Below are 23,029 nucleotides of genomic sequence, written 5' to 3' on the forward strand. Positions count from 1 at the left end.
ATATACCAAAATCATTAAGTTATATTCTTTAAATGGGCAAATTGTACAGTATGTGAATTGTATCTCAATAAATCTGTTAACAATAAAGAGATGAGAAGACTCCTGTCTTCTAGTAATGGTGCACTAAGTTACTTGAATCAGTTCATCCACTGAAAAGCACTAAAAAAGGCTGGAGAAAATATAAACAAGGGTCCTATCAAAGCGTTAAAGAGATGATAAGACAATAGGAAATGCAAAGCCAATGTGTGGGGAATATGATGACCCTGAGAGGTAGGGGACATGAAAACTACTGATGCCTTGAGGGCATTTGACAGTCCTGGAAAATCAAATCCTTTGTTTTGAAAAGCTTGTGGGATTAAGGGGCAGACATTGAAGCTCAGAGACTTGGAGAGGTGGTTAATCTAATAGGAGACCCCCCAGGGGGATGCTCAATTAGATGGATGTACCCAAACCTGGTGAATTTCAGCCAGGTTTGAATTGCCTGGGGATGTCTAGGTGATCTCAAGCATTTGATTTGGCTTAAGATAGTCTTGGGCTCAAGTGGACTTAGGTGGTTGGCAGGGGCAAGCACAAATTCCTGTGGAGGAAAATATCTTCATTATAGGCCTCAAATTATTCCTATTCCCCCCCTAAAAAAAACCAACAACAACATCCAGGACATAGACAAAGATAACCAGACGAGCAAAGAAGCAAGACTCTGTAGGTGACATTCAGCAAGAATAGCAGATAATCAGTGCCTGACAATTAGAACCATCAGACATGAAGAATAAAGCGATTATTCAATTATGAATAAAGAAATGAAAGATAAGCTTAAAAATGTCTCCAGGGAATTGGTTCTACAAATGATAACAGCAGATCAGAAAAAGAATGAAAGAGAAATTTTAGAAATGAGAAATTACAAATCTGAAGTTAAAAACTCAGTGTAAAAGTTTAACATCAGATTGCATGTGGTTGAGGTAGAATTAGTGAACTGGAAGATAGGTCAAAAGAAATTATTCAGAATTCAGCACTGAGGATGCAAATGCGGGAAAGCAGAAGAGAGGTAAGAAATGGTGCTGAAGTTTTGTTTGCCCCTTTGGATCTAGCCTATGTCCTGCCCTGTCCTGCCCTGGACCCCAGGACCTATACAGACTGCATTGAGAAGCTCTCTTGCTCTCTGACTTCCAGTTTATTTGGCTAATGGCAAACATGGATGGATGGAAGGTGGGAGTGGAGTGAAGTCAGGGTCTTATAGCTCAGGCTCCCTCCCTGCTGTGGCCGAAGGATGGCTGTGTCCATTTGTCATGTGGCCTCTCCGTAAAGACATCCCCTCTCAGTTCTGGACCAACTCCCACTGCCATGTCTGGAAGGTAGTAATGACTCAGCATTGTTACTATTCCCAAGGGACTGGTCCTTGCCTTATCAGTCACATTAAACTTTGCCCTTGGCAAATAGTCCTCCTATTAACCTTTTGTCACATCAGCCAGGTTGTGTGTGTTATCTTTTTTCTTATAGGTTCTGAGTGATATTAAAATAGAGCCTATAGTGAGCTATTTAGCATGTCTAATCAGTGCCCTGGAAGGAAGGTGAGAGAGAATGCAGGAGAAGCACAATGTGGCGAGATAATGGCTGGGATTGTATTTTACTCTGTGGCTGGTGTTTTCAGTATTCTCTTTGTGGTAGTCGTTGTTTTGTTTTGTTTCTTTATGTGACATGCCATCATGGTATGTCTAGGAAAGAATTTATTTTTGTTTATCCTGTCTTAAATTCTTATTCCGGAATATTCTGGAAAAATCCCAGCCATTATCTCACCACATCGTGCTTCTCCTGCATTCTCTCTCACCTTCCTTCCAGGGCACTGATTAGACATGCTACATAGCTCACTATAGCCTCTATTTTAATATCACTCAGAATCCTATACGAAAAAAGATAACACACACAGCCTGGCTGATGTGACAAAAGGTTAATAGGAGGACTATTTGCCAAGGGCAAAGTTTAATGTGACTGATAAGGTACCATGGTACCTTCAAAAGAGCAGGTCAGATTGTTGGTGTGAATACCAATGCTGAGTTCACTTTGTGTGCTTGATAGAGGATATGTTTATTGCCAAATATTATCCTACACAGATCAACAGCTGACTTCTCAACAGTAGCAAAGGAAGCCACAAGCCAGTGAAATGTCATCTTGGTGTGGTGAAAGAAAATAACTGCAACCCAGAATTCTATACCCAGTGAAAATGTCTTTCATGAGCGAGGGTAAAATAAAGAAAATTTCAGGCAAAAATTGAGAGCATGTGTTAACAGTAGACCTAAACTGAAGGGAATTCTGGAGGATGTGGTTAGGCTAGAAGGAAATGGTCTTAGGTGGGAGGTGAAAGTTTTACAAGGAATGAAGTAAAAGGAGTGAAATGTGGGCAGTTCTAAATGAGTATTTACTTGTGAGATTAAAAAACATAGAATTAAAATAAACAACAAGGGCATTAAAATTAGCAGTGTGTTAATTCAATTGAAGATTTTTAAGGTTCTTTTTTATTTTTGAGGGGGTCTGGAAAGAAAGTTAAGGTGCTAATTTCAATCCCATACATATTGACAATTATATTACATGTAAATGAAATAAATTCTTCAATTAAAGACAAAGATTGGCAGGCTATTTAAGATTAAATGTTGTTTACAAAGACATGTCTAAGAAAACAAAAGAATGTAGAGATACACGGAAAGAGGCACACTGTGCAATACTTTAAAAAAACACCCTGGTATTGCTCTATTAATATTAGTACAGACATAGTACTAAAGAATATGACTCAAGAAAACTATATTAATATTAGGCAAATGGAAACCTCCAGCCAGTATGAGCAACATGATACCCTTTATATGAAAATATAAAAATTATAGTTTATAAAAATATTTCTTTCTTTCTTTCTTTTTTTTTTTTTGCAGTTTTTGGCCAGGGCTGGGTTTGAACCTGCCACCTCTGGCATATGGGGCTGGTGCCCTCCTCCTTGAGCCACAGGTGCTGCCCCCGTTTATAAAAATATTTCATATGAAATTATGAAAAATACTCTTAGGAATATGTTTAAATGAAGTAAAACCATTAAAAGGAAAGCAAAGGAATAATGAACCTTGGAGGGGGCCGGGGCATGGAAACCAGTGGTTGTAGATGGCAGTAGAAATGTATGTAGCCCATTTGAACAAGCACACCACCACAGAAGGTACCAAACGGCCAAAGGGAAATGAAAAGATATTCAACTTCTTCAATATTTCATTACAAAAGTGTAATATGATTAATAGCACCACCAGACTGGCTAAAATTTTGATGATTGGCTGAAAATTTGATCCCCAGTGTTGGTGAAAATGTGAGCAATAGCAAGTCTCAAAAAATACTGCTGGGAGTGTGAACAGGACATGCCGTTTGGAAAACATTTGCATCATACATTAATGTTGGATCTGTGCACAGCTTTGTAACTGGGGCACTTCTAGCCCAGATGCACACGCCGTGGAGACTGAGTGCTTCTGTGCAGGGGGGCACACACATCAGCAAGGTCAGGGCAGCGTCAGTGATCACAGCGCCAAACAGGAGACAACCTGCTGGGAGTGCCCCCCAAGACCAGGCAGGAGGCTGTTCAAACTCAGGTGTACGGTACCATCTGTATAAAATGCACTTCTTAGAATAGTAAACGTGGAAAATGTGCTTCTTAGATTTGAGGAAGCAAGATACAAATTCTGATGCATTTCAAACAATTATAAACTTCTAGGTGATGCCTGTTCCTACCTCCCAAAATTTCCTTGAAAAACAACACAGAACAATAAGAAGGAAAACTACACAAAAACTATGACCTCTGCATAAATATAGAGAAGGCCCAGTCAAAATTACCATAAGCAAAAAGAGAAAGAATGTCCCCCTGCAGCACCCAGCCCTAAGCTCCCGCCCTGCCCGCTCTACCCGCCGCAGGCTGTGCAGACTGAGCGACAGGCAGGCTGAGCGACATACAGGGAAGAGAGAGGAGGGGCTGGTGACAGCACCCGGAGTTTATCTAAACCACCGTCAAGAAGACTAACTACACACTAAGGCTTAAAAACAATAACAAAAAAGTTCAAGTAGGTCAGAGCACCAACTAGGAAATGAACTTAAAAGTATGTCTAGTTTGAAAGGTGGCCTTCAAAATGCTCAGCTTCTGGAAGAGAAAAAGGCAAAAAAGAAAGGAAAAGTATCCTTTGGAAATTGGGTGGTAAAAGAGAAAGAGGTAACAGGGAAATATTTAGGGCCTTATAATAGAAAAGAGAACCCAAAACTGGGAGGACACGTTTTTGCCTACCACCAAAACAAAACAGTCTATTAAATTATCTGGACTTTGACATATTGACAGAAGAGGGTGCCATTGAACTTGAAATCTTATAAAATACTCCAAGAACACAAACATGAACAGGAACAAAATTAACAGATCTGTACAGTAATTGCAAGTCAAGAAACAAACCAACACGCAGAAAGGGAGGAAACTCCCCCTGAAAAACAGTTACGATGCAGCAAAACCCCAAAGACATTTATTCCAAATGCAGTTAAGTACACTCAAAGAAGCATTTAAAGATATGAACAACCACCCTGAATTATAAATTCATAAAAGGATAAAAAACTCCAATAAGAACTGAAAAGAGAGTTGATTGAATTCAGGAAAGAGATGAAAGAGCTGAACAAATTATCTTAGAAATGGGTAAAAATTGCAAGGTGTTCAAGAAAGATAAAACTCAAGTGAAAGTTTAATAGGAAGCATTTAGGAAAGTAAGAAAAACAACCAAAAAATACATGTGAATTTAGGAAAGTAGTAAAAAGACACCAGACATGGTAGCTCACGCCTATAATCCCAGAGTTTTGGGAGGCCTAGGTGGGAAAAGCACTTGAGGTCAGGAGTTTAAGACCAGCTTGGGTAAAATAGTGAGACACCCAACTCTACAAAAAAAATAATAAAAGTTAGCCGGCTGTGGTGGTGCACATCTGTAGTCCTAGCTACCGAGGAGGCTGAGGCAGGAGGATCACGCGAGTTGAAAAGTTGAGGCTGCAGTGAGTTATGAGGCTGCCACTGCACTGCAGCCTGGGCAATAGAGTGAAAGAAGTAAAGTGTTCGAGAGCAGTGAAAATGGAAGCCAGACAAGGAGAGGAGTACTTGTGTTGTTGGAGTCCCCAAGAAAAATTGAAACAGAATATATTAAAAACCATAAATAAGAAGACTTTGCTGAACTGACAACAAAAAGATCTATAGGTATATAACCAAAAGATGTATCAAGTGCCCGGAAAAATTAACCCAGAATGATCAACTCTGAAACATTCTCTAGGAAAATGATTACATGTTAAAGAAAAAGAAAAAACCCTCAAGGTCTTTAGGCAAAAAGATCAAATAACTTATAATGGCAATAAAGTTTCTGTCATTAGACTTTTACAAGACAGTGCAAGGAAACAATGGAACAATATTTAAAAAATCATTGAAGAAAGTGATGTGTATGTAATCCACTAAAAAACGTGAAGATGGGAGTGTAAATAGTATAATCTTGACAATGTCAAATGTACAACTGAAAAATGGGGAGAAAGAAAGAGGAAAATAAAATAATCTCAGTGATTGTTGTGTAGGAAGTAGGTTATTAATACAAATGGGAAACCGGGTATTAAAGGTTAAATAATAAAATAGAGGACAAGGGCATAAAAATAGCTTAGGAGCACAAAGGTAACAACTAGATCAAAAAGACAATCCTTCCTAAATTAAAACCAAATTGAAGTCAAAGAGCAAAGAATAAATACTGTGTACAAGGAGAAATGTAGCAATTATGACAAAATATGCAGAATTGCAGAATGCCATGAGAGACTACACATATCAATCCCATGAGTACATATCAACGGGCTCAGCTCACCTATTGAAAGAAAAGATTTTCACTTTGGCAGAAATCAAGACAAACTGAATGTCGTGTATAAGGTACGCACCTGAAACGAAGTGAATTCCAAAAGGTTAAAGTAAAGAGATGGACGAATGCGTACTGGACAATGGAAAGTCAAAAAGCAGGGCGGTGATCCTGATGACAGCGCAGAAGTCCAGTCCTCCAGGCATCACATGTGTCCAGGCAGGGCAGCTCACAATGCTGAACGTCACAGTTCATAGAGAAGGTAGACCCTTAATGAATATGCATGGACCCAACAGCACAGCAAACAATTATGAAATAAAACCCACAAGATTCTGAAGGACATGTGGATGGAAACACAGTCATGCTTCCTTAACCGACACTCAGTACCAGACACATCAAGAGGACAGAAAAATTAAGCAAGAACCTGGAAAACTGGAACAAGACGGTCAGCAAGGCAGCCTTGCAAACACCTGGGCAACCTCATTTCACTGTGTTTTACTTTATTGCTGTTTGCAGGTGTGACGCTTTACACGTTGGAAGACTGCGGCGACCCTGCCTCTAGCAAGTCCATTGCCATCATTTTCCCAACAGCCTGTGCTCCCTTAATGTCTCTGCATCACATTTTTGTAATTTTTACAATATTTCAAACTTTTTCATGATAATTATGTCTGATTTGGTGATCTGTAACTGGTGACCTTTGATGTCACTCTTGTAATTGGAGGAATCACGATCTGCACCCATATAACTTAACCAATAAGCATGTGTTCCGACTGCTGCACATGCCAGCCCTTCCTGTCTCTGTCTCTCCCTCTCTCCTCCGATCTCTCTGGTCCCCCAGACACAGCAATATCAATTTTAGGCCAGTGAATAACCCTACAAAGGTCTCTAAGTATTTAAGTGAAAGGAATAGTCTTAAATCTCTCCTTTTAAATAAAAAAAACTAGAAATTATAAAGCTTGGTGAAGAAGCTTGTTAAAAGCTGAGAGAGTCCAAAAGCTGGGCCTCTTGTGCCAAACAGGCAAGTTGTGGATGGGAAGGAAAAATTCCTGCAGGAAATTAAAAGTGCTAAATGCGAATAATAAGAAAGCGAAAACAGCCACATTGCTGATAAGGAGAAAGATTTAAAAGTCTGGACAGAAGATCAAACCAGCCATAACATCCCCTTAAGCCAAAGTCTGATCCAGAGCAGGGCCCTGACCCTCTTCAATTCTATGGCGGCTGAGAGAGGGGAGGAAAACACCAAAGCAAAGCTTGAAGCTGCAGAGGGCGGTTCAGGGGGTTGAAGGAGGCCATCGTAGCACAGAAGGGCAAGGTGCTGCTGGAGAAGCTACAGCACATTGTGCAGAAGTCTAGCTAGGATGACTGTGAAGGTGGCTATCCTAAACTACGGATTTTTATATTTATTTATTTATTTGCAGATTTTGCAGATTTTGGTCGGGGCTGGGTTTGAACCCACCACCTCCGGTATATGGGGCCGGGGCTCTACTCCTTGAACCACAGGCACCGCCCAAAAATATGGATTTTTAATGTAGATAAAACAGCCTTCTAGTGGAAGAAGATGCCATCTGGGACTTCCGAAGCTTGAGAGTGGAAATCAATGCCTGGCTTCCAGCTTCAAAGGGCAGGCTGACTCTCTTGTCAGGGGTGAATGCAGCTGGTGACTTGAAGTTGAAGCCAGTGCTCATTTACTGTTCCCAGAATCCTGGGGCCCTTAAGAACGATGCTAAATCTACTCTGCCCATGCTCTAAAATGGAACAACAAAGCCTGATGACAGCACATCTGTTACAGCATGGCTTACTGAGTATTTTAAGCCTACTGATGAAACCTACTGCTTAGAAAAAAAGATTCCTTTCCAAAGATTACTGCTTACTGACAACGTATCTGGCCACCCCAGAGCTCTCACGGAGACGTGCAAAAAGATCATGTGGTTTTCCTGTCTGTTCAAACAACATCCATTCTGCAGCCCATAGATCAAGGAGTCATTGTGACTTACAAATCCTAGTATTTAAGAAACACATTTTATAAGGCTGCGGCTGCCAAAGACAGTGATGCTTCTGATGGATCTGGGCAAAGTAAATTGAAAACCCTCTGGAAAGGATTCTCCATTCTAGATGCCATTAACGACATTCATGATTTATGGGAGGGGGTCAAATATCAACATTAAGAGGCATCTGGAAGTTGAATCCAACCCTCACGGATGACTTTGAGAGGTTCAAGACCTCAGTGGAGGATGTCACTGCAGATGTGATGGAAAGAGCAAGAGAATCAGAATTAGGAGTGGGGCCTGAAGATGGGACTGAATCGCCCCAATTTCACATCAGATTTGAAGAGATAAGGAACTGCTTCTTACGCGTGAGCAAAGAAAGTGGTTTCTTGGGTGGTGCCTGTGCCTCAGTGAGTAGGGCGCTGGCCCCATATACTGAGGGTGGCAGGTTCAAACCTGGCCCCGGCCAAACTGCAACAAAAAATTAGCCGGGCTTTGTGGCGGGCGCCTGTAGTCCCAGCTACTTGGGTGGCTGAGGCAAGAGAATCACCTAAGCCCAAGAGCTGAAGGTTGCTGTGAGCTGTAACATCACAGCACTCTACTGTGGGCAATAAAATGAGACTCTGTCTCTAAAAAAAAAGGGGAGGGTTTCTTGAGGTGGAATCTACTCCTGATGAAGATGTCATGAGCACTATTGAAATGAAAACAAAGGATTTGGAACATTTCATAAACTTAGCTGATAAAGCAGTGGCAGGGTTTGGGAGGACTGACTCCAATTTTGAAAGAAGTTCTACTGTGGGTAAAATGCTATCAAACAGCGTTGCACACCACTGAGAAATCTTCAGTGAAAGGAAGAGTTGATTGATGTGGTAAACTTCACTGTTGTCTTATTTTAAGAAATTGCCACAGCCACCCCAGCCTTCAGCACCCAGCACCCTGATCAGTCAGCACCAGAGACATCAAGGCAATACCCTCCCAGCAGCAAAAAGGTTATGACTCACTGAAGGCTCAGATGATTGGTAGTGTTTTTAGCAAGAAAGTGTTTTTATAAATGAAGGCATGCACACTATTTTTCAGGATAGGATGCTGCTGCACACTCCCCAGACCACAGCACAGTGGAAACCTGACTGGAAAACTGGCACACCGTGTGGCCCAACTGCAGTGGCCTGGACCACTCCTGCCGTATCCGCAGGTGTGTCTGTATACTAACTCTACACCCGATGATAGAAAACACACCTGCTTCTCAAGTGTGCATGGGACAGTCACAGAAAGGTTTAGAAGATCAGTAAATTCACAAAGTAGAAGTATTACAGACAACTTCTAGAAACTTCTAACAGAAAGAAGAGGGCTCCTCCACACAGACACTGGACATCTTCCTGGAAACAGATCTCAGCATTGGGAGCCCGCGAGAGCTCTTCTGGTGACTCCTGCGCTTTACTAAACTAGGAGGTAGGTGCAGCAGCTGGGGGCCAGGGACCTGCGGGGTGCAGGGTGTACCTGTGTGGGAGGAGGGAGATGGGCTGGGACAGGTGAGTGAGTGAGAGGTGTGCAGGGCAGTGGGCTGTGGGTTCTGAGTGAGCTGGGAGGTGGGACGAGGGGGCATGGAGATGCTTGAAGCTGGTGATGACCATGTGGAGGGCACGGACAGCTGTGGGAGGGGGCAGCTGAGAGAGGAGATCCAGGCTCAAAGAAGTCAGGAGGGAAGGATGGCTAAATCCCCGAGAGTCCAGGCAGGGGACTGAGTGGGAGGGCTACTTCTTTGAGGAGCGAGGGTGAGCCAGGCCAGTGTGTGGTGGACGGGGGCAGGTGGCATGCACTGAGGACCTGGAATACAGAGCTGGGATTTTAGCGAGGCAGGGCCACGAGCATGACCATGACCCTGGCCCACCTCGTGGCCCAGGGTTCCCAGGGTTATGGAAGAGAAGCCAGCCCTGCCTGAGAGGATGGTGGTGGTCTCTGGGGGTGGTGGGGGAACCTCAGAGGATGAGGATGAGACACAGGCGTCTTTGCTGGTGAATGGTGAGGTGTTGGTGTTGGTTGGGGTCTTGGTCCTGGGCCCCACCCAGTCAGGTGGGGTGATCAAGGCTGGGGCAGGGTGACTCACAGTGGGCACTGCCCCCGAGTGCCTGCCCCAGTAGAAGTGAGATACATGAGCCAGTGTGGGCTCCCTCCCCGCACCCAGCCCTAGGCAGCTGGGAGGGCAAAGGAAGGAGGGAGCAGAGGGGCAAGTTGGGGCAGGCACCTGTCCAGGGGGATGGAGAAGTCCAGGAAGGCCGCCACCAGCTCAGGGGTATGGCTCCGGGCCAGCAGGGTGATGGCGCGCAGGGCGTTTTCCTTGGCTTGGGGGATGCGCAGAGAGCAGAGGTGGATGTGGATGGCCCGGCCCATGTTGGCCACCTGTGGGGAGGGGGCAATTTGAGGGGAGGCTGGCTTGCCCTGGGAGCCCTGAGGGGGTGCCTTTTTTGCCCCTGGTAAGCATGAAGCCACTTAAGGTATGGTCCTGTCCTGAGCAGTGTGAGGGGGGAGGCACTGCCTTCTCTGGACGCCTGGTCTTACGGGTGTCCAGTCTGAGGGAGGCAGGTCCCCCACGCCTTGCATGGCATTTGAGGTCTTCACACTCTGCCCAGTCACTGTATGGTTCAGACACTGCCCCTGAATCTTGCTGCTCCCCAGGCCTGGAGGGCCCCACTGCCTTCTCCTTTGGGCCCATCTGGCTCATCCCCACGCCCCGTGCAGTGACCCTGCCCGATCCCACCCATCCGCAGGCCTGGGCATCAGGCATCCTCGTGCTGTGCCGCACCTCCCCCCACCTGTGGCCACTTCTGCCTTTGCAACTGCCGTGTTGTCTGCTAATGTCTGCTTATGTGTCTGCCCTGCGTTTCCTCCTCACCCAACCCCTACATCAGAGCCTGCAGCTACTGCTGGGTTGAGGCACATGTGCCCATGATGCTGTAGTCACTGCCTGGGACCTGGGGACTTGTGTGGGCCATCTTCATTTGTTCATTACTTCAAACCCTCAGACTGTGTAGGACAGGACCTGTGTCCGCCCCCATCATGCCCAAGGCCCTAAGCCCAGGGGGCTGACTTCTGGGCCCACCCTCTGCCTTGGCCCAGCCCTCCATGGATGCCCCAGGCCCCCTCACAGTCTGCAGCTTGGCCCCGTGCTCCTGGATGACAGCGAGCAGCATCTCAGCAGCTGCCTGCACGCAGAAGGAGCTGTTGGAGCCCAGGCTGTTGATGGCCGTCCAGAGGAGGTCGTTCAGCTCCCCCACTGTCAGATGCTGTGTGATCTCCTGCAGCAGTTGGGTGGGGAGAGTAGTCACCTTGGGCCCTTGTGGCCGGCACCTGCTTCCCCACTTCTGCTGTACCCCTCTCCTCTGCTCCCAAGTCTCTGAGCATGCCCAGCCTTTTGAGCACTCTTTGGGTCCCCAAGCACGTGCCCAGCGATTTTCAGCCTACTACTTCCACCTCTCTGGGAGCCAAACACAGTCAGGTCTCTTTCCTCACTCAGACCTCGAGTCGTCTGGGGACTCAGTGGCCCAGCCTGCCTCCTCTTCTCCCCTCCCCTCCTCATGAGGCTTCATCATCTTGCCAGTCTCAGCCAGAGGGGTGCTCACCTCCACCAGGCCCTGCCCTCTTTATGAGCATTTTAACCAAAGAGAAAGTGAACTTCATGGCTGAGAAGGATTTTCAAGGTCACCTGCTCCAACTCCCAGGCCCAGAAAGTGTGTGAGCTGCCCTTGGCCATGGAACAGTGCAGAGGCGGCGGACCAGGCTGGATATGGAACCCACAGCCCCTGTGCCCACAGTAGAACCACCTCTACTGTGCTGTAGAGGTTCACAAGCAGACCACAAGCTGCTCAGGGGTAATAAGGCTCTTCAGAAGGTGGTGGTTCTGATCCCTGCTTCACAGCCTTAGATGACAGCTTCCTGGAGGGAGGTCCTGGGCCAGGTCACTGCTAAACAGATGGGGACCTTCTGGTACCACTGCTACCAGCCACATGGAACTATTTACATTCACATTTAATTAAATAACATTAAAAATTCAGTTCCTCTGAGACTCTGTCTCTACAAAAAAACAAAAAAAAATTCAGTTCCTCAGAGGTACTGGCCATATTTCAAGCGCTCAGTAGCTCCCTGTGGGCAGTGTCTACCTTGGATGGCAGAAGTACAACATGTCCGTCCTTCTGGAGAGCCCTACTGGACAGAGTCCAGCACATCTTCTAATCGGGAGAAGTTAGGAGGCTGAAGCTGCAGTGATAAGAGGGGCCTGACAGAAAATTAGGAAGTTTGTGAGGGTGTAAGGATGGTGAAGTGCTTCTTTGCCTGTGAGTTTCTTTGTTGTAATGTTTGAAAGTCTGTTATGTTTCTGTATATATAAGAATATAAAAATAAGTGGTAAATAATGGATATAAGAATATTTATGTGAATTTTATAATTTTGAAATTTGGTACAAAGCTTGTGAGACTGTTAGGTTACTAGTATGTCGGTTAGAATGTTAAAGTAATTTTAATGGAATCTTTGTAGATCTTAACAACTTTGTTTTTGGAATATTAGGCTGTAATATCTGTTATAAGATTAAATTTAAAATTGTTAGCTAGAATGTTAAACTTCTGGCTAGAGTTTTAGCATTTAGAAAGTTTATGAAGAAATTCAATGTGGAATGGTGGTTAGACACTTAAATCCCAGAATACTATGATCTCAGGCTTGACAAAGTCTTTTGAAGTGTCTTACTTTAATCAAAGAAATGAATCAATAAATCAATAAATACGAGATGGTGGTGGTGATGAAGAGGATGGTGTAGGGTCATAGTAATCGTATGGGGATGAGGGTCGTGGTGATGGTGGTGATGGAGAAAGTGCTGTGGGTGGAGGCGATTGTGGTCATGAAGGTGGTAATGGTGGAGATGGTGACTGTGGTGGTGTTGATGGCGATGGTGGGGGTGGTGGGGTGGTGATGATGCTGGTGGTAGCAGCAGTGCTGATGAACTAGTGGTGTATCTAAGACCACATGAAGAGTCAGGAACAAACTTGGGACCAGAACCCAAGCCAAAGGGTCTGTTCTTACCAACCCAAGCCTGCCCAGACCTGCCTCCCCACCATTAGCAGACCCCCTAATCCTCTCCCCTCATTACTCCCATCTGCCCAGGCAGAGTCAGAATGTACTGTGGACACCCACAGTCTGTGTGAAGGGACCACACGAGATGGAGCAAGCTGCCCCTTCCCAGGTCCTAGACTCCGTGTTCCTACTCACTCGGCCCCCTCCGAGGGCCCAGGGGCTCTGTGGCCCTTCACTGCTGACCCCATAGAGCTGGCAGCCAGTGAAGCCCTTCCCTCCCTCCCTGCCTCTGCCACCAGCTCTCTGAAGCCAAGTGTCCTCCCTGCTGGGCACAGACAATGGATGTGTTTGCCCCAGGGCTTTAGATTTTCCACACTAATCTCAGCACTCTGACCAGTTAACTGGGACTGGATCAAGTGGCACAGAGGACTGACTAGCCATTTACTGCCTTCTCTTCATCATTTGGTTCAATCTGGCTCAATTTCTTGGGTGTTATGAAGGTCAGCCATACCACCAGGTGAGACCTCACCCCCACCCTACCCCCAGCAAGCACAAGGGGCTTAGTTAGCCAGGGTGGAGCATCAACCATGGGCAGACAAAAGTCATCGTCTCAGAGGGGACTGAGGAGGCTCATGCCACATTATCCCACATCCTACTCGCTCTGAGCCTCATGTCCTGAGGATAATACAATTAAATCATGATGTAAAGAGGGGCTGTAATGGGGAAATGTAAATAGTCCAGGGAAGGCTGGAAAGCTGAGGAAGGTGCATGGTGTGTCTGCGGACCCCAGCCCTCAACAATATGGGGGTGAGGGCTGTGAGTTTATCCCCCACCTCCAGATACCTTGGGTGTGCTCTGAACATGCCCCCCACCTGGACCTGCCCACGACTCTCAGGGCTTTGACCTTGATGACTTGGGAGCTGCTGAGCTGAAAGACCTGGTTCTTCTCTTGCTGGAACCCTGTCTCCAGGGGGTCCGGGGGCGTCGCCCTCTGGTCTTCACTGCTCCAGGCTCTGTCCTCGCTGGGCTGAGAGAGCTTCCTGAGCGTTGGGCGGGAAACTTCTCTTTCTGGCCAGGGGCAGGGTGGGGGTGAGAGCTAGGCAACAGTGGGCTGGGGGGTGGTCATTTGTAGTTTGGTGAGGCCATTATAGGGCTATGGTTCAGATCAGGGTTGGGTTTATGAGCAGATTTGGGGGGAGGCTGAGTCCGAGGGTCCTGGTGTGGGTCTGCCTGAGGTGGTGGTAGGAGGGAGGCTTACCTTTCTGGTACATGAGGAGCTGGTGGAGATGGCACAACCCTTCCAGGCTGGAGTGCTGGGTGGCCTTGTCTGGATCCTGGCATAGGACCCCCAGCATGCCCACCAGCTGCCCAAACCGCTTTAAGTTCTCCTTTGGCTGTGTTGGGAGTGCAGGGAGCTGCTCACAGCACTGCCCACCCACGGAGCCCTGCCTGACACTCACTCATCCTGGCACTGCACATCAGAAGTGACCACCTCAGACTGTGTGGCAGGGCTGAGACTGGGGTCTGGGCAAAATTTAAGGGTTTTCCCAAACCTCAGAAATAAATGGAAATAATATTTTAAGGAAACATTTAGAAAAACCGAAAGTAATGCAGAAAGCTCCAACATGAACAAAGTCTCAATATTTCTAGCAAAGATAGGACCTGGCCCTGCATGAGCATGACCTTGCCTCTCTGGCCTTTCCGCTAACTCTGGCCATGGTGCCAATGAAACTTTATTTACAAATACAACGGTCCTTGGATCACAGTTTGCTGATTAGATTTTTTTTTTTTTTTGAGACAGAGTCTCACTATGTCGCTCTGGATAGTCACAGCTCACAGCAACCTCAAACTCTTGGGCTTAAGTGATTCTCTTGCCTTACCCTCCCAAGTAGCTGGGAGTACAGGCACCTGCCACAGTGCCTGGCTATTTTTTTGTTGTTGTTGCAGTTGTCATTGTTGTTTAGCTGGGTGGGGCCGGGTTCCAACCTGCCAGCCTTAGTATATGTGGCTGGTGCCCTACACCCTGAGCTACAGGTGTAGCTCTTGATGGTTAGATTTTTAAAAACATCACATTGAATATGGATTTTTTGGTGCCCTGGGGAATTCTCCTGAGGCAGCTGCTTCACTTGCCTTAATGAGGTAAGAGGTGTGGAAATGGACTTTGAGTGAACTGAAGCTACTTTGAGCCCATCCCGAGGGTCCCTCCTCTTCCTGGGAGTACAGTGGCTTCCTGTGGCAGCACAATCCCTATACCCCTCTGTTACTCTCTCTCCTGTCTCCGTTAAAACGGGCAGCTGGTGGGGCCTCAGGGCGAGGATTGGACTTCCCTGTGGCCCTGCCTTTCAGCCTGGGCTGATAAAGGCAGCATGCCAACTCCCTGCACCTGCTGGTGTTCACTCAACCCAAGGGCAGCAGCCACAGATCAGGTTAGTGGGACTATGAACTGATGTGGCCTGCCCTGGGGCACCAAAAAGTCTGGGCACGGTGGCTGCTCCACATAGTAACGCGGACCCCTATTGGGTGCATCTCACAGAGGAGGAGCCTCCTCCTCCTCTGATTCCCACCACCGCTCTCTAAGGAGTTAGGGTTCAGGGTGACTGGGGTCTGAGGTCAGCTGTGAGGCAGATCCTTCCCTCCCAGCCCTGCTTCCCCACGTTTACAGAGAGAGACTAGCTGGGTATCTGCCAGCCTGAGCCCAGAGGAGGCTGGGGGTCAGGGACCCACCCTGTCCTGGAGGCAGGTGTCCAGGGAGCCCTGGGAACCCCACGAGCCCTAGCAGGCTCTAGCAGGAGGGCGGCTCTAGTTGGGCTCCAGAGCAGGAGGCCCAGCCGGCTCTGGGGTATGGACGCGGGCCGAGCTGGTACTCACCTCCAGGAGAAGGTTGTGGCTCAGGAATTTGAGGAGGTTCGTGCAGCTGCTTACAGCCCGCTGCCTCTCGTGTGACTTCTCCGACGCCAGCCAGACGTACATGTGCTGTGAAGCGGGCAGGGTCAGGGAGCCAGGTGCAGGCCGAGCAGCAGCCACAAAGGGCCGGGCCCCGCCCACCACCAGCCAGGCCCCACCCATCGCCCCAGGCCCCACCCACCATGTCTGGGTTCCACTACCAGTGGGTTCAGCCCCCTGACTTTCTCTGTCCCTCTGCAACCGCTCTGCCCTCTGAGCCCTCATTTTGTCCTTTTGTAGCAAGACATATCCCCTTCTGCTCAAACCCCTTTGAGGCTCCTGGTTCTCAACCTTTTCTGTGCCACGTACCCCCTTCTAGAACAGCGCTTTCCCTGTTGGAGAATAGCATTACAAGGGAATGCAAGACGGCCTGAAACAGTTCCGTTGAATAGCTTTCACCCAAATCTCAGCCTCTTTTTGAAGGCGAGATGGGATTAGTTTGTGATTCTGAGGTAGGATAAGGATGTATATGGTATTTGGAGATTCTGCGACCTAGTGATGTCCTAGAAAACATCTATGACTTCACTGGTGGCATCATGCCACCTTGCAGCTCAAGGTGAGGACTCCCTCCTGTGTTCCCACCTCTACATCTGGCACCGCAGGTGGGCAGCGCCTGCCTCACCCCTGCCCAGCTTCTCGAAGAGCCCCCAAGCCTGCCTAGGTGGGTCTGGCATCTGCTGAACAGCCTCTCACCCTCTTTCCCCCGCCCCCAGACCCCCGACCTTTCTCTTAGGTCCCTCAGCCTCCAGCCATGGAGCCTTCTCCACTCTGGCCGCTGGTCTCATCCCTGCTGCTCTCCTTGCCCTGCTGTGTCCACCCCCCCACCCCACAGGCAGCCCTCACCGACAGCAGGAAGTGCAGCTCTGCATGGGTGGGGTTCTGCGTGATGAGGCTGTGCAGCATGTGGTCCAGCGCCTCCAAGGTCTTGTTGTATAGGGTCTGTGCAGGGTTGAGGGGCAGCTCAGGCAACACCAGGCCCCACGTGGATTAGGGTCAAAGGCTGCTGCATGGCCTGAGTGACACCTATGGCCTGTGGATGCCAGCCTGTCCCCCATTGGAGCTCACCCCCGTGCCCACAGCGGGGCCCTCCATGGTCCTCATTAAGCTGACATGGAGACCAGGCAAGGAGGCTGTGGGACCACCAAGGGGTACAGATTTCTCAATGGCCTGGGCGGGTTCATACCCAGCTTGCCTGGCTTCCTGGGCAGTGACTTGGGGCAGTAACCTGGGCTCAGAAGGGTCCTGCACTGGATTAACGTTCTGCTGTCACTGTCTTGAAATCCTTCACAAGTTTTAAGAAAGGACTGGCATTTTAATTTAGCACTGGGCCCTGCAAGTGGTGTAGCTGGCTCTGACTGGTAGTCTTACAACCCAGGCCCCCCAGGTTTGCTGCTTTGCTTGCCAGGCATGTTCAGGGAGGGAGGGGCCCTCAGAAATGTCCCTGTTTACCTTGCAGTCTGGGGCCCACCAGGTGCAGAGCCCTGGGATCCTAGGAACTGGCTTCCCATCTGACCCCTTCCCTCACTTGGGGACAGCATGAAGCCAGCCCACCTGCCACGGTGAAGGCAGACAGTGGGTGGGAGAGCAGGAGCCCTGGACCCCTGGGCACCAGGGGCTCTCTGGGTGAGCTAGCTGTAGTGTCGGTCACTCTGGACTCCTGTGGGGTTGGGGTCGGGGCAGACACTACCCTTCTAGAGGGCTGTGGTCATGGTGTTGCCTGGATGCAGGGAACCCCTCATTCTCGCACCACCCCACCACTAGGGCTAGTCTATTCAGTTCTAGGTTGAACCCAGCCTAAGGGGGCAGGTGTGGGGTTCAAACCCCAACTCTCCTGCTGGACAGCTTCCTTTCTCTGGAGCTGTTCTCTTAACCCTGGGGAAGGCCATATATAAAGTCCCTAAAAGGGCTGGTATATAATAGGTGCTCAGTTAACCCCAGCTGGCTGGTCCTTTGCTGCAGGCTATCAGAGCCTGGTGAGCCACATGTGCCCCCTGCTAGTGGCCATGAGCAATGTGGGTGGCTGGCCAGGTCTGTGGACAGCAATCCCAGAGCTCCTTCCTCTAGCCTCATGGCGGGTAGGGTGGGCTGGACAAGGCCTGGTGGGAGATGACCAGTAAATGGCTGGGGGTGAGAATGGACTCATCTGCAGGTATTATAAGGACTTAGTGTCTGAGTGGAGTCTCTTGGACCCCTATGAGAATGGGGAGCACATCCCTTAGAGGCACCTCCTTTCCTTTCTGCTTCCCTCGGACTGCTGGGGAGTTGGAGAAAAGCTCCAGCCTGGTCTGCCTTGGAGACCCCTTGGATGACAGCACAGCATGCCATCCCTGCTCTCAGGTCTGCAGGGAAGGAGGGTGGCCATGCATGCTGCCACACACAGAGCACCCCTGCCCCCCCAACCCCCCCGCTCTGCTCCCATGGCTCATTTCAGCCACCTGATGTTCAACACCATCAGTTCTAGTGACATCATCCTCCTTCACAGGTGGGCAAACACGCAGGTGCTCAGAGGAGCTGAGAAACTGCCCAGGGCACCCACAACCCTGGAGAGTGGGTGATGGCCAGTCTTGCTCTCCCAAGCATGCTGGTGTCTTTCCTCTGCTCAGGGTTTAGGGCTCAGGGCCCTTACCTTGATGTTGGGTGGCTCCAGAAAGAGGCAGGAGTGCTTCTCCAGGACGTCCAGCAGCGGCAGGGCAAACACGCTGCGGAAGCAGGTAGAGAGGAGCTTGGATTTCTTTTCGAAGTCCAAGGGTGGTGGCAGCTGACTGTTGGGGAGACAGAATAGAGAATCTGGGGACTGGGGAAGGTCTGCAAAACTGGCCTGCAAGTGCCAGGCAGCACCCACTTCATTCTGTGGACTCCAGCCTTTTGCTTGACATGGGGACAGGGCTGGCTGCACACACATGCCTCCCCGGCCTCTTGCCTGCCTCCCTGGGGCCTTGTGTGGTGTGTCCCAGCCAGGTAAACTCCTGCCCACTTCTCCCTTCAGTCTCTGGCTTTAGATAGCTCCTTGGTGCTGATGACCCCAACTTTGTGTTTCTAGCCAATGTCTAAGGAGTGTCCTGCCTCAGCCCAGCCTGGGTATGCCTGTCACTGTGCAGGGCAACACCATCCTTCTCGCAGCCTGGAGCAGAGGCTGCTGCCCCTTCTCAGGTCATTTCCCTCCCCTCGGGCTGTGTCCAGTCCTCCGGCAGGTCTTGACAGCTCTATTTCACACTTTATCCAGTATTGAAGGACTTCTTACTATTGATCAGGTCACCTATTACCTTCTCTTGGACTGTCCTGGGGGTCCTGACCGGTCCCTGATTTCTTTTGCCGGAAGCACCACCTTTTCCCTTCACTGTGTCCAGACATTCCTTCTCAAATGTAATCTTCCCAGAGGTCCAACTTTTCTCAGCCAAGAGCTGATGTCCCTGAAGTAGTCTTCCCATGACTCCTGGGACCTCATCAGTCCTCGCCCCTCACTCAATGCCTGAAGCCACCCTGGTGCCCTACTGGTCCTCCAGCAACCCCAGTGTGCGTCAGCCCCAGGGTCTTTGCACTTGCCATCCCCTCACCTGAATACTTGCAGGGCTCACTCTCTCACCCTTTTAGGTCTTTGTCCCAAAGTCCTTTTTAAAGCAGCCTATCCTGGTTTCAGGCTGTGTCCAAGAGCCCAGAAGAACTCTGGGCTCATGGTGGGTGCAGAGTCCACCAGTATTCTACCAGTTCTCACAGGGTCTCCACCCTGTGAGGATGTGACACCCCCTCCCTGGCTGCCTCCTATCTTGTCTGCTTTCCCTGCCCACGTGAGTCCCGCCAGGTGTGGTTTGCACACTCTCTGTCCTCGCTCCCTGAGTGTCAGTCTCAGAAAACTGGGACCTTGGCTGCTGGCTCATAGCTGGTTCTCAGAACCCAGAAGAGTGCCTGGCACATAGTAGGTGCTCAGCCTCTGACTACCCCCAGCCCACCTCACCGTCCTGCCAGCACCCAGCCCGAGCGGAGAGGCTGCTTGACCCTGCAGAGGGCGTGCAGGCCAGGGGCCTACCAGAGGCTGGAGATGATGTCGATGGTCTGCTGGCGGCTCAGTGTGCACAGGGTATCCTGGGGCTCTTTCTCCATCAGAACCTGCAAGACGGGGGTGGGGTTGAGTCACTCAGGCTTGGCCTGTCCCACTTATGACACCAGGTCTCATCTCCACTTGTAGACCTCAGTGCCTGAACCACAGGACTTTGCTCCAGCCCGCAAAGCACTGGGGTCAGACAGGTTACCTATGTGTATGACCACTGGCAGGTCCTCAAACTGCTCTGTGAGCTCACAGATAACACGGCCTGTTGCACATATGTTCTGTATGTATGCGGCAAGGTATGTAAAGCAGTGTCTAGGTTCCAGTGGGAGTCGGGGAACGGGAGCTGCTCTTGGCTGTTACTGTAATTGCCCGGTCACACCTGGGGGACCCATGGGACCTCTAGCACCGCAAGCTCCTATAGCCAGTCTGGGCCCTCAGTGAGGTCATCAGGTGCACAGGGGATGGTGCTGGCCTTTCTGACCTCAGCTGCACCCCCTGTGAGGTGGACATAGCCATCTTGGGGTCCCTGGAAGAACCAAGTGACTGGAGGGGACCTGGCTATGCATCCCCTCCAACCCTTCCCCAGTGGGAGGTGCCCTCCTCTGCCCCACTGCACGCACCATCAGACACTCGAAGAGCTTGGAGGTCTGGGAGAACTCATAGCTGTGGGCGCCCTCTTCCCGACGGATGGCTCCCATCAGCATCAGGATGGCAGAGAGGAAGCTCTGCCTCAGTATCTCGTCCTGGCATGAGGTGGGCCCAGGGCAAGGGGTCAGGGTCAGGTCAGGGTTGAGATCATGGGAATGTGTGGGAGAACGTGAGGGTGTGTAGTGTGACCCAAGGGCAGCAGGGGAATTGCTGAAACAGCAGAGACTGGCCAGGTATAAACCCTAGGAAGAGTGCCTGTAAGTCTCTTGAAACATGCCAGTCCCAAGCCCTAGCGCCACTGCAGCCATGTGGTCCCCCTGGTGCAGGAGTAGCTGTGTGAGCCCCTCAGAGAGACTCAGATTGGAGGCCTCTGGAGCAGAGTATGGAGTCCATGTGGCATGATGGAAGTTACCTGACCTGTCCATACCCACCTCCCTCTCCCTAAAAAGGGAAATCCCAGGGTTTGAATTGAGAGGAGAATTCTGGAGGGGGAGGGGACCCTGGAAACCAGGTGAGCAGTGGGGTGAGCTTCCAGGCCGGGAGGCCCAGTGCCCCAGTTCTGATGTAGCTGGCTGGGCTGGAGTCCAGACCCAGTTCCGGGAGGGGGTACAGCAGGACCCTGGGGCCCGCTGGAGGGCAGCCCTGGGTCCATACCCAGGAGCTGTAGTGGAAATAGAAGATCATCCGTGACAAGATGTTGTCCACCCAGGGGAGGATGTGGGCCTTGGCCTTGGCTGCCACCTGTCCATACGCCAGGAGGATGGTGCTGCTGGCCCACTTCCACTGCAGGTCTTCTGTGTTCTGGCCATGAGTGTGAGGGACAGATAAAGAGTGTTGGGGTCAGCAGAGCACTGGAGGCGGGGTGTCCTGAGGGGTGGGGGTGCTGGGCCCTCACTGACCTCAGCAGGAAAACAGGGGAAGTGGAATTGGCTTTTTAGGGGTGGGATGTGCCTTGTCAGGGCCACTCAGGAGCATGCAGGGCACTTTCTCTGCTGAAACTGGCTGGAGTCCAGGCCCTCATCTTCCCCTCCTTGAGGAGCCCAGGGCCCATCCCTCACCCACCTCCCCCAGTTCCCCACTTCCTGCTGGACAGGGTGGCATCTGGCCTATGGCCCCCATTGGGCTGCCAGAGGCCTCGGAGGGTTATGCATGACCCAAAGAGGTGAGGACATGGAGCTTCAGTTCTGATAGGACCTGGAGAGTGCGGTGGGTAGGTGTGTCCCTGTGGCTCTTTGTGACTAAGGCACACTCTGAGGGCCTGTGATGTTGGCTCAGCCCTGCTCTGCCACTTGCTGGCTATGGGACCACAAGGCTCCTGGCCCTGGCTGGGTTGTCAGTGGTCAGCTGTGAGCAGACCTGGGGGTAGTGTGGATGGTCACTTCCCCTCATTTGTCCTTGGGCTCCCCACCCTGAGGCTCAGTGTCCGGCATTGTCCCTCCAGCAGTGTGGAAGGGGTGGCCTGCTGTCTGCTGTCTGTTCATAGGACACAAGGCGGCTGCTCTCTGATGCCTCACATTTTAGCGAGGTCAGTGCCAAAAGGCCAGCTCTAGATGCTCAGCATGTCACAGGAGTGGCGAGGCTTGTCATTGCCCGAGCCCCTCTCTGTGCCAGGGAGGGAGGAACTATTATCTAAGAGAGGGAAACTGAGGCACAGAGGGGCTGCACTGCAGGGGGGTTAGTGGTGGGAATGGAGGCCAGGGTTTGAGCCCAAAGCTCACATTCCTGACCTCACCCCAGGAGTCCCAGCTTGGAGTCTGGGGCCTTTACGGAGGGTGGGCGTTCTGGTGTCCCCGCCCTTTGACAAGGTCCCTGTGGCCCCTGGACTGGTACCTTCTGGGAGAAGCTGTGGAGGCTGCATTTGATGGGTGTGCTCCGACCAAACCGGTCCAGAACAGCCCATACATCATCCAGGTGGCGGGTCGCAGCCAGCCCCAAGGTGAGAGCGATCCCCTGTGTGGGTGGGGACCAGGGCCACTGATGAGAGCACCACAGGGCCACAGGACTAGGCCTGGCCTGTCACCCGGCAGGTGTGAAAACCAAGGCCCAGGTGGGGGCTGGGGGCTCATCCAAGATCACAGGGCATCCACCCCCACCCCACAGGCTTTAGGACAGGCAAGTCCAAGCCTCACCCGTGGGGGCATCTTGTATGGGGGCTGGTGGGTGGGTCAACGGGAGGCAGGAGGCAGAGATGGATCCCTGGAGGTCTGTCTCCCTCACCACCAGCTCTGAGCAGATATACGCTGGGGTAGGGATGAGGACATGTGTGTGGGATGAAGGAAGAGGACCTAAGTTGTGGGTGAAGTCAGGGATTAGTCTGTGACCAAGGTCAGGGCTCAGGCTCCATGCTCAGTGCTCAGTGTGTGACCAGGATCAGGGGTCAGCCTATGATCAGGGTTCAGGGCTCAGTGTATGAACAAGGCCAGGAGTTAGGCTGAGACCAGGTCAGGACCCAGGTTATGATCTGGATCTGCGCTCAGTGTATGACCAGG

General features: G+C 50.4%; 1 protein-coding gene across 1 annotated transcript in view; it reads right to left on the minus strand.

Annotated features, from left to right (window-relative positions):
- Nucleotides 1-23,029, minus strand: part of LOC128563441 (maestro heat-like repeat family member 5) — a 65,401-nt gene that overhangs the window by 19,357 nt on the left and 23,015 nt on the right. Inside the window, exons 9-21 of the mRNA XM_053558696.1 lie at nt 22,371-22,490; nt 21,195-21,341; nt 20,513-20,635; nt 19,872-19,951; nt 18,474-18,609; nt 17,399-17,504; nt 16,913-16,977; nt 16,691-16,786; nt 15,773-15,877; nt 14,163-14,298; nt 13,809-13,972; nt 10,990-11,139; nt 10,089-10,243 (exon numbers count right to left, since the gene is read on the minus strand). Of these exons, the coding sequence (XP_053414671.1) occupies nt 10,089-10,243; nt 10,990-11,139; nt 13,809-13,972; nt 14,163-14,298; nt 15,773-15,877; nt 16,691-16,786; nt 16,913-16,977; nt 17,399-17,504; nt 18,474-18,609; nt 19,872-19,951; nt 20,513-20,635; nt 21,195-21,341; nt 22,371-22,490 (1,583 nt within the window). The remainder of the gene's footprint in view (nt 1-10,088; nt 10,244-10,989; nt 11,140-13,808; nt 13,973-14,162; nt 14,299-15,772; nt 15,878-16,690; nt 16,787-16,912; nt 16,978-17,398; nt 17,505-18,473; nt 18,610-19,871; nt 19,952-20,512; nt 20,636-21,194; nt 21,342-22,370; nt 22,491-23,029) is intronic.

Source organism: Nycticebus coucang, chromosome 13 (assembly GCF_027406575.1).
Source record: "Nycticebus coucang isolate mNycCou1 chromosome 13, mNycCou1.pri, whole genome shotgun sequence".
Taxonomy (NCBI): Eukaryota; Metazoa; Chordata; class Mammalia; order Primates; family Lorisidae; genus Nycticebus; species Nycticebus coucang.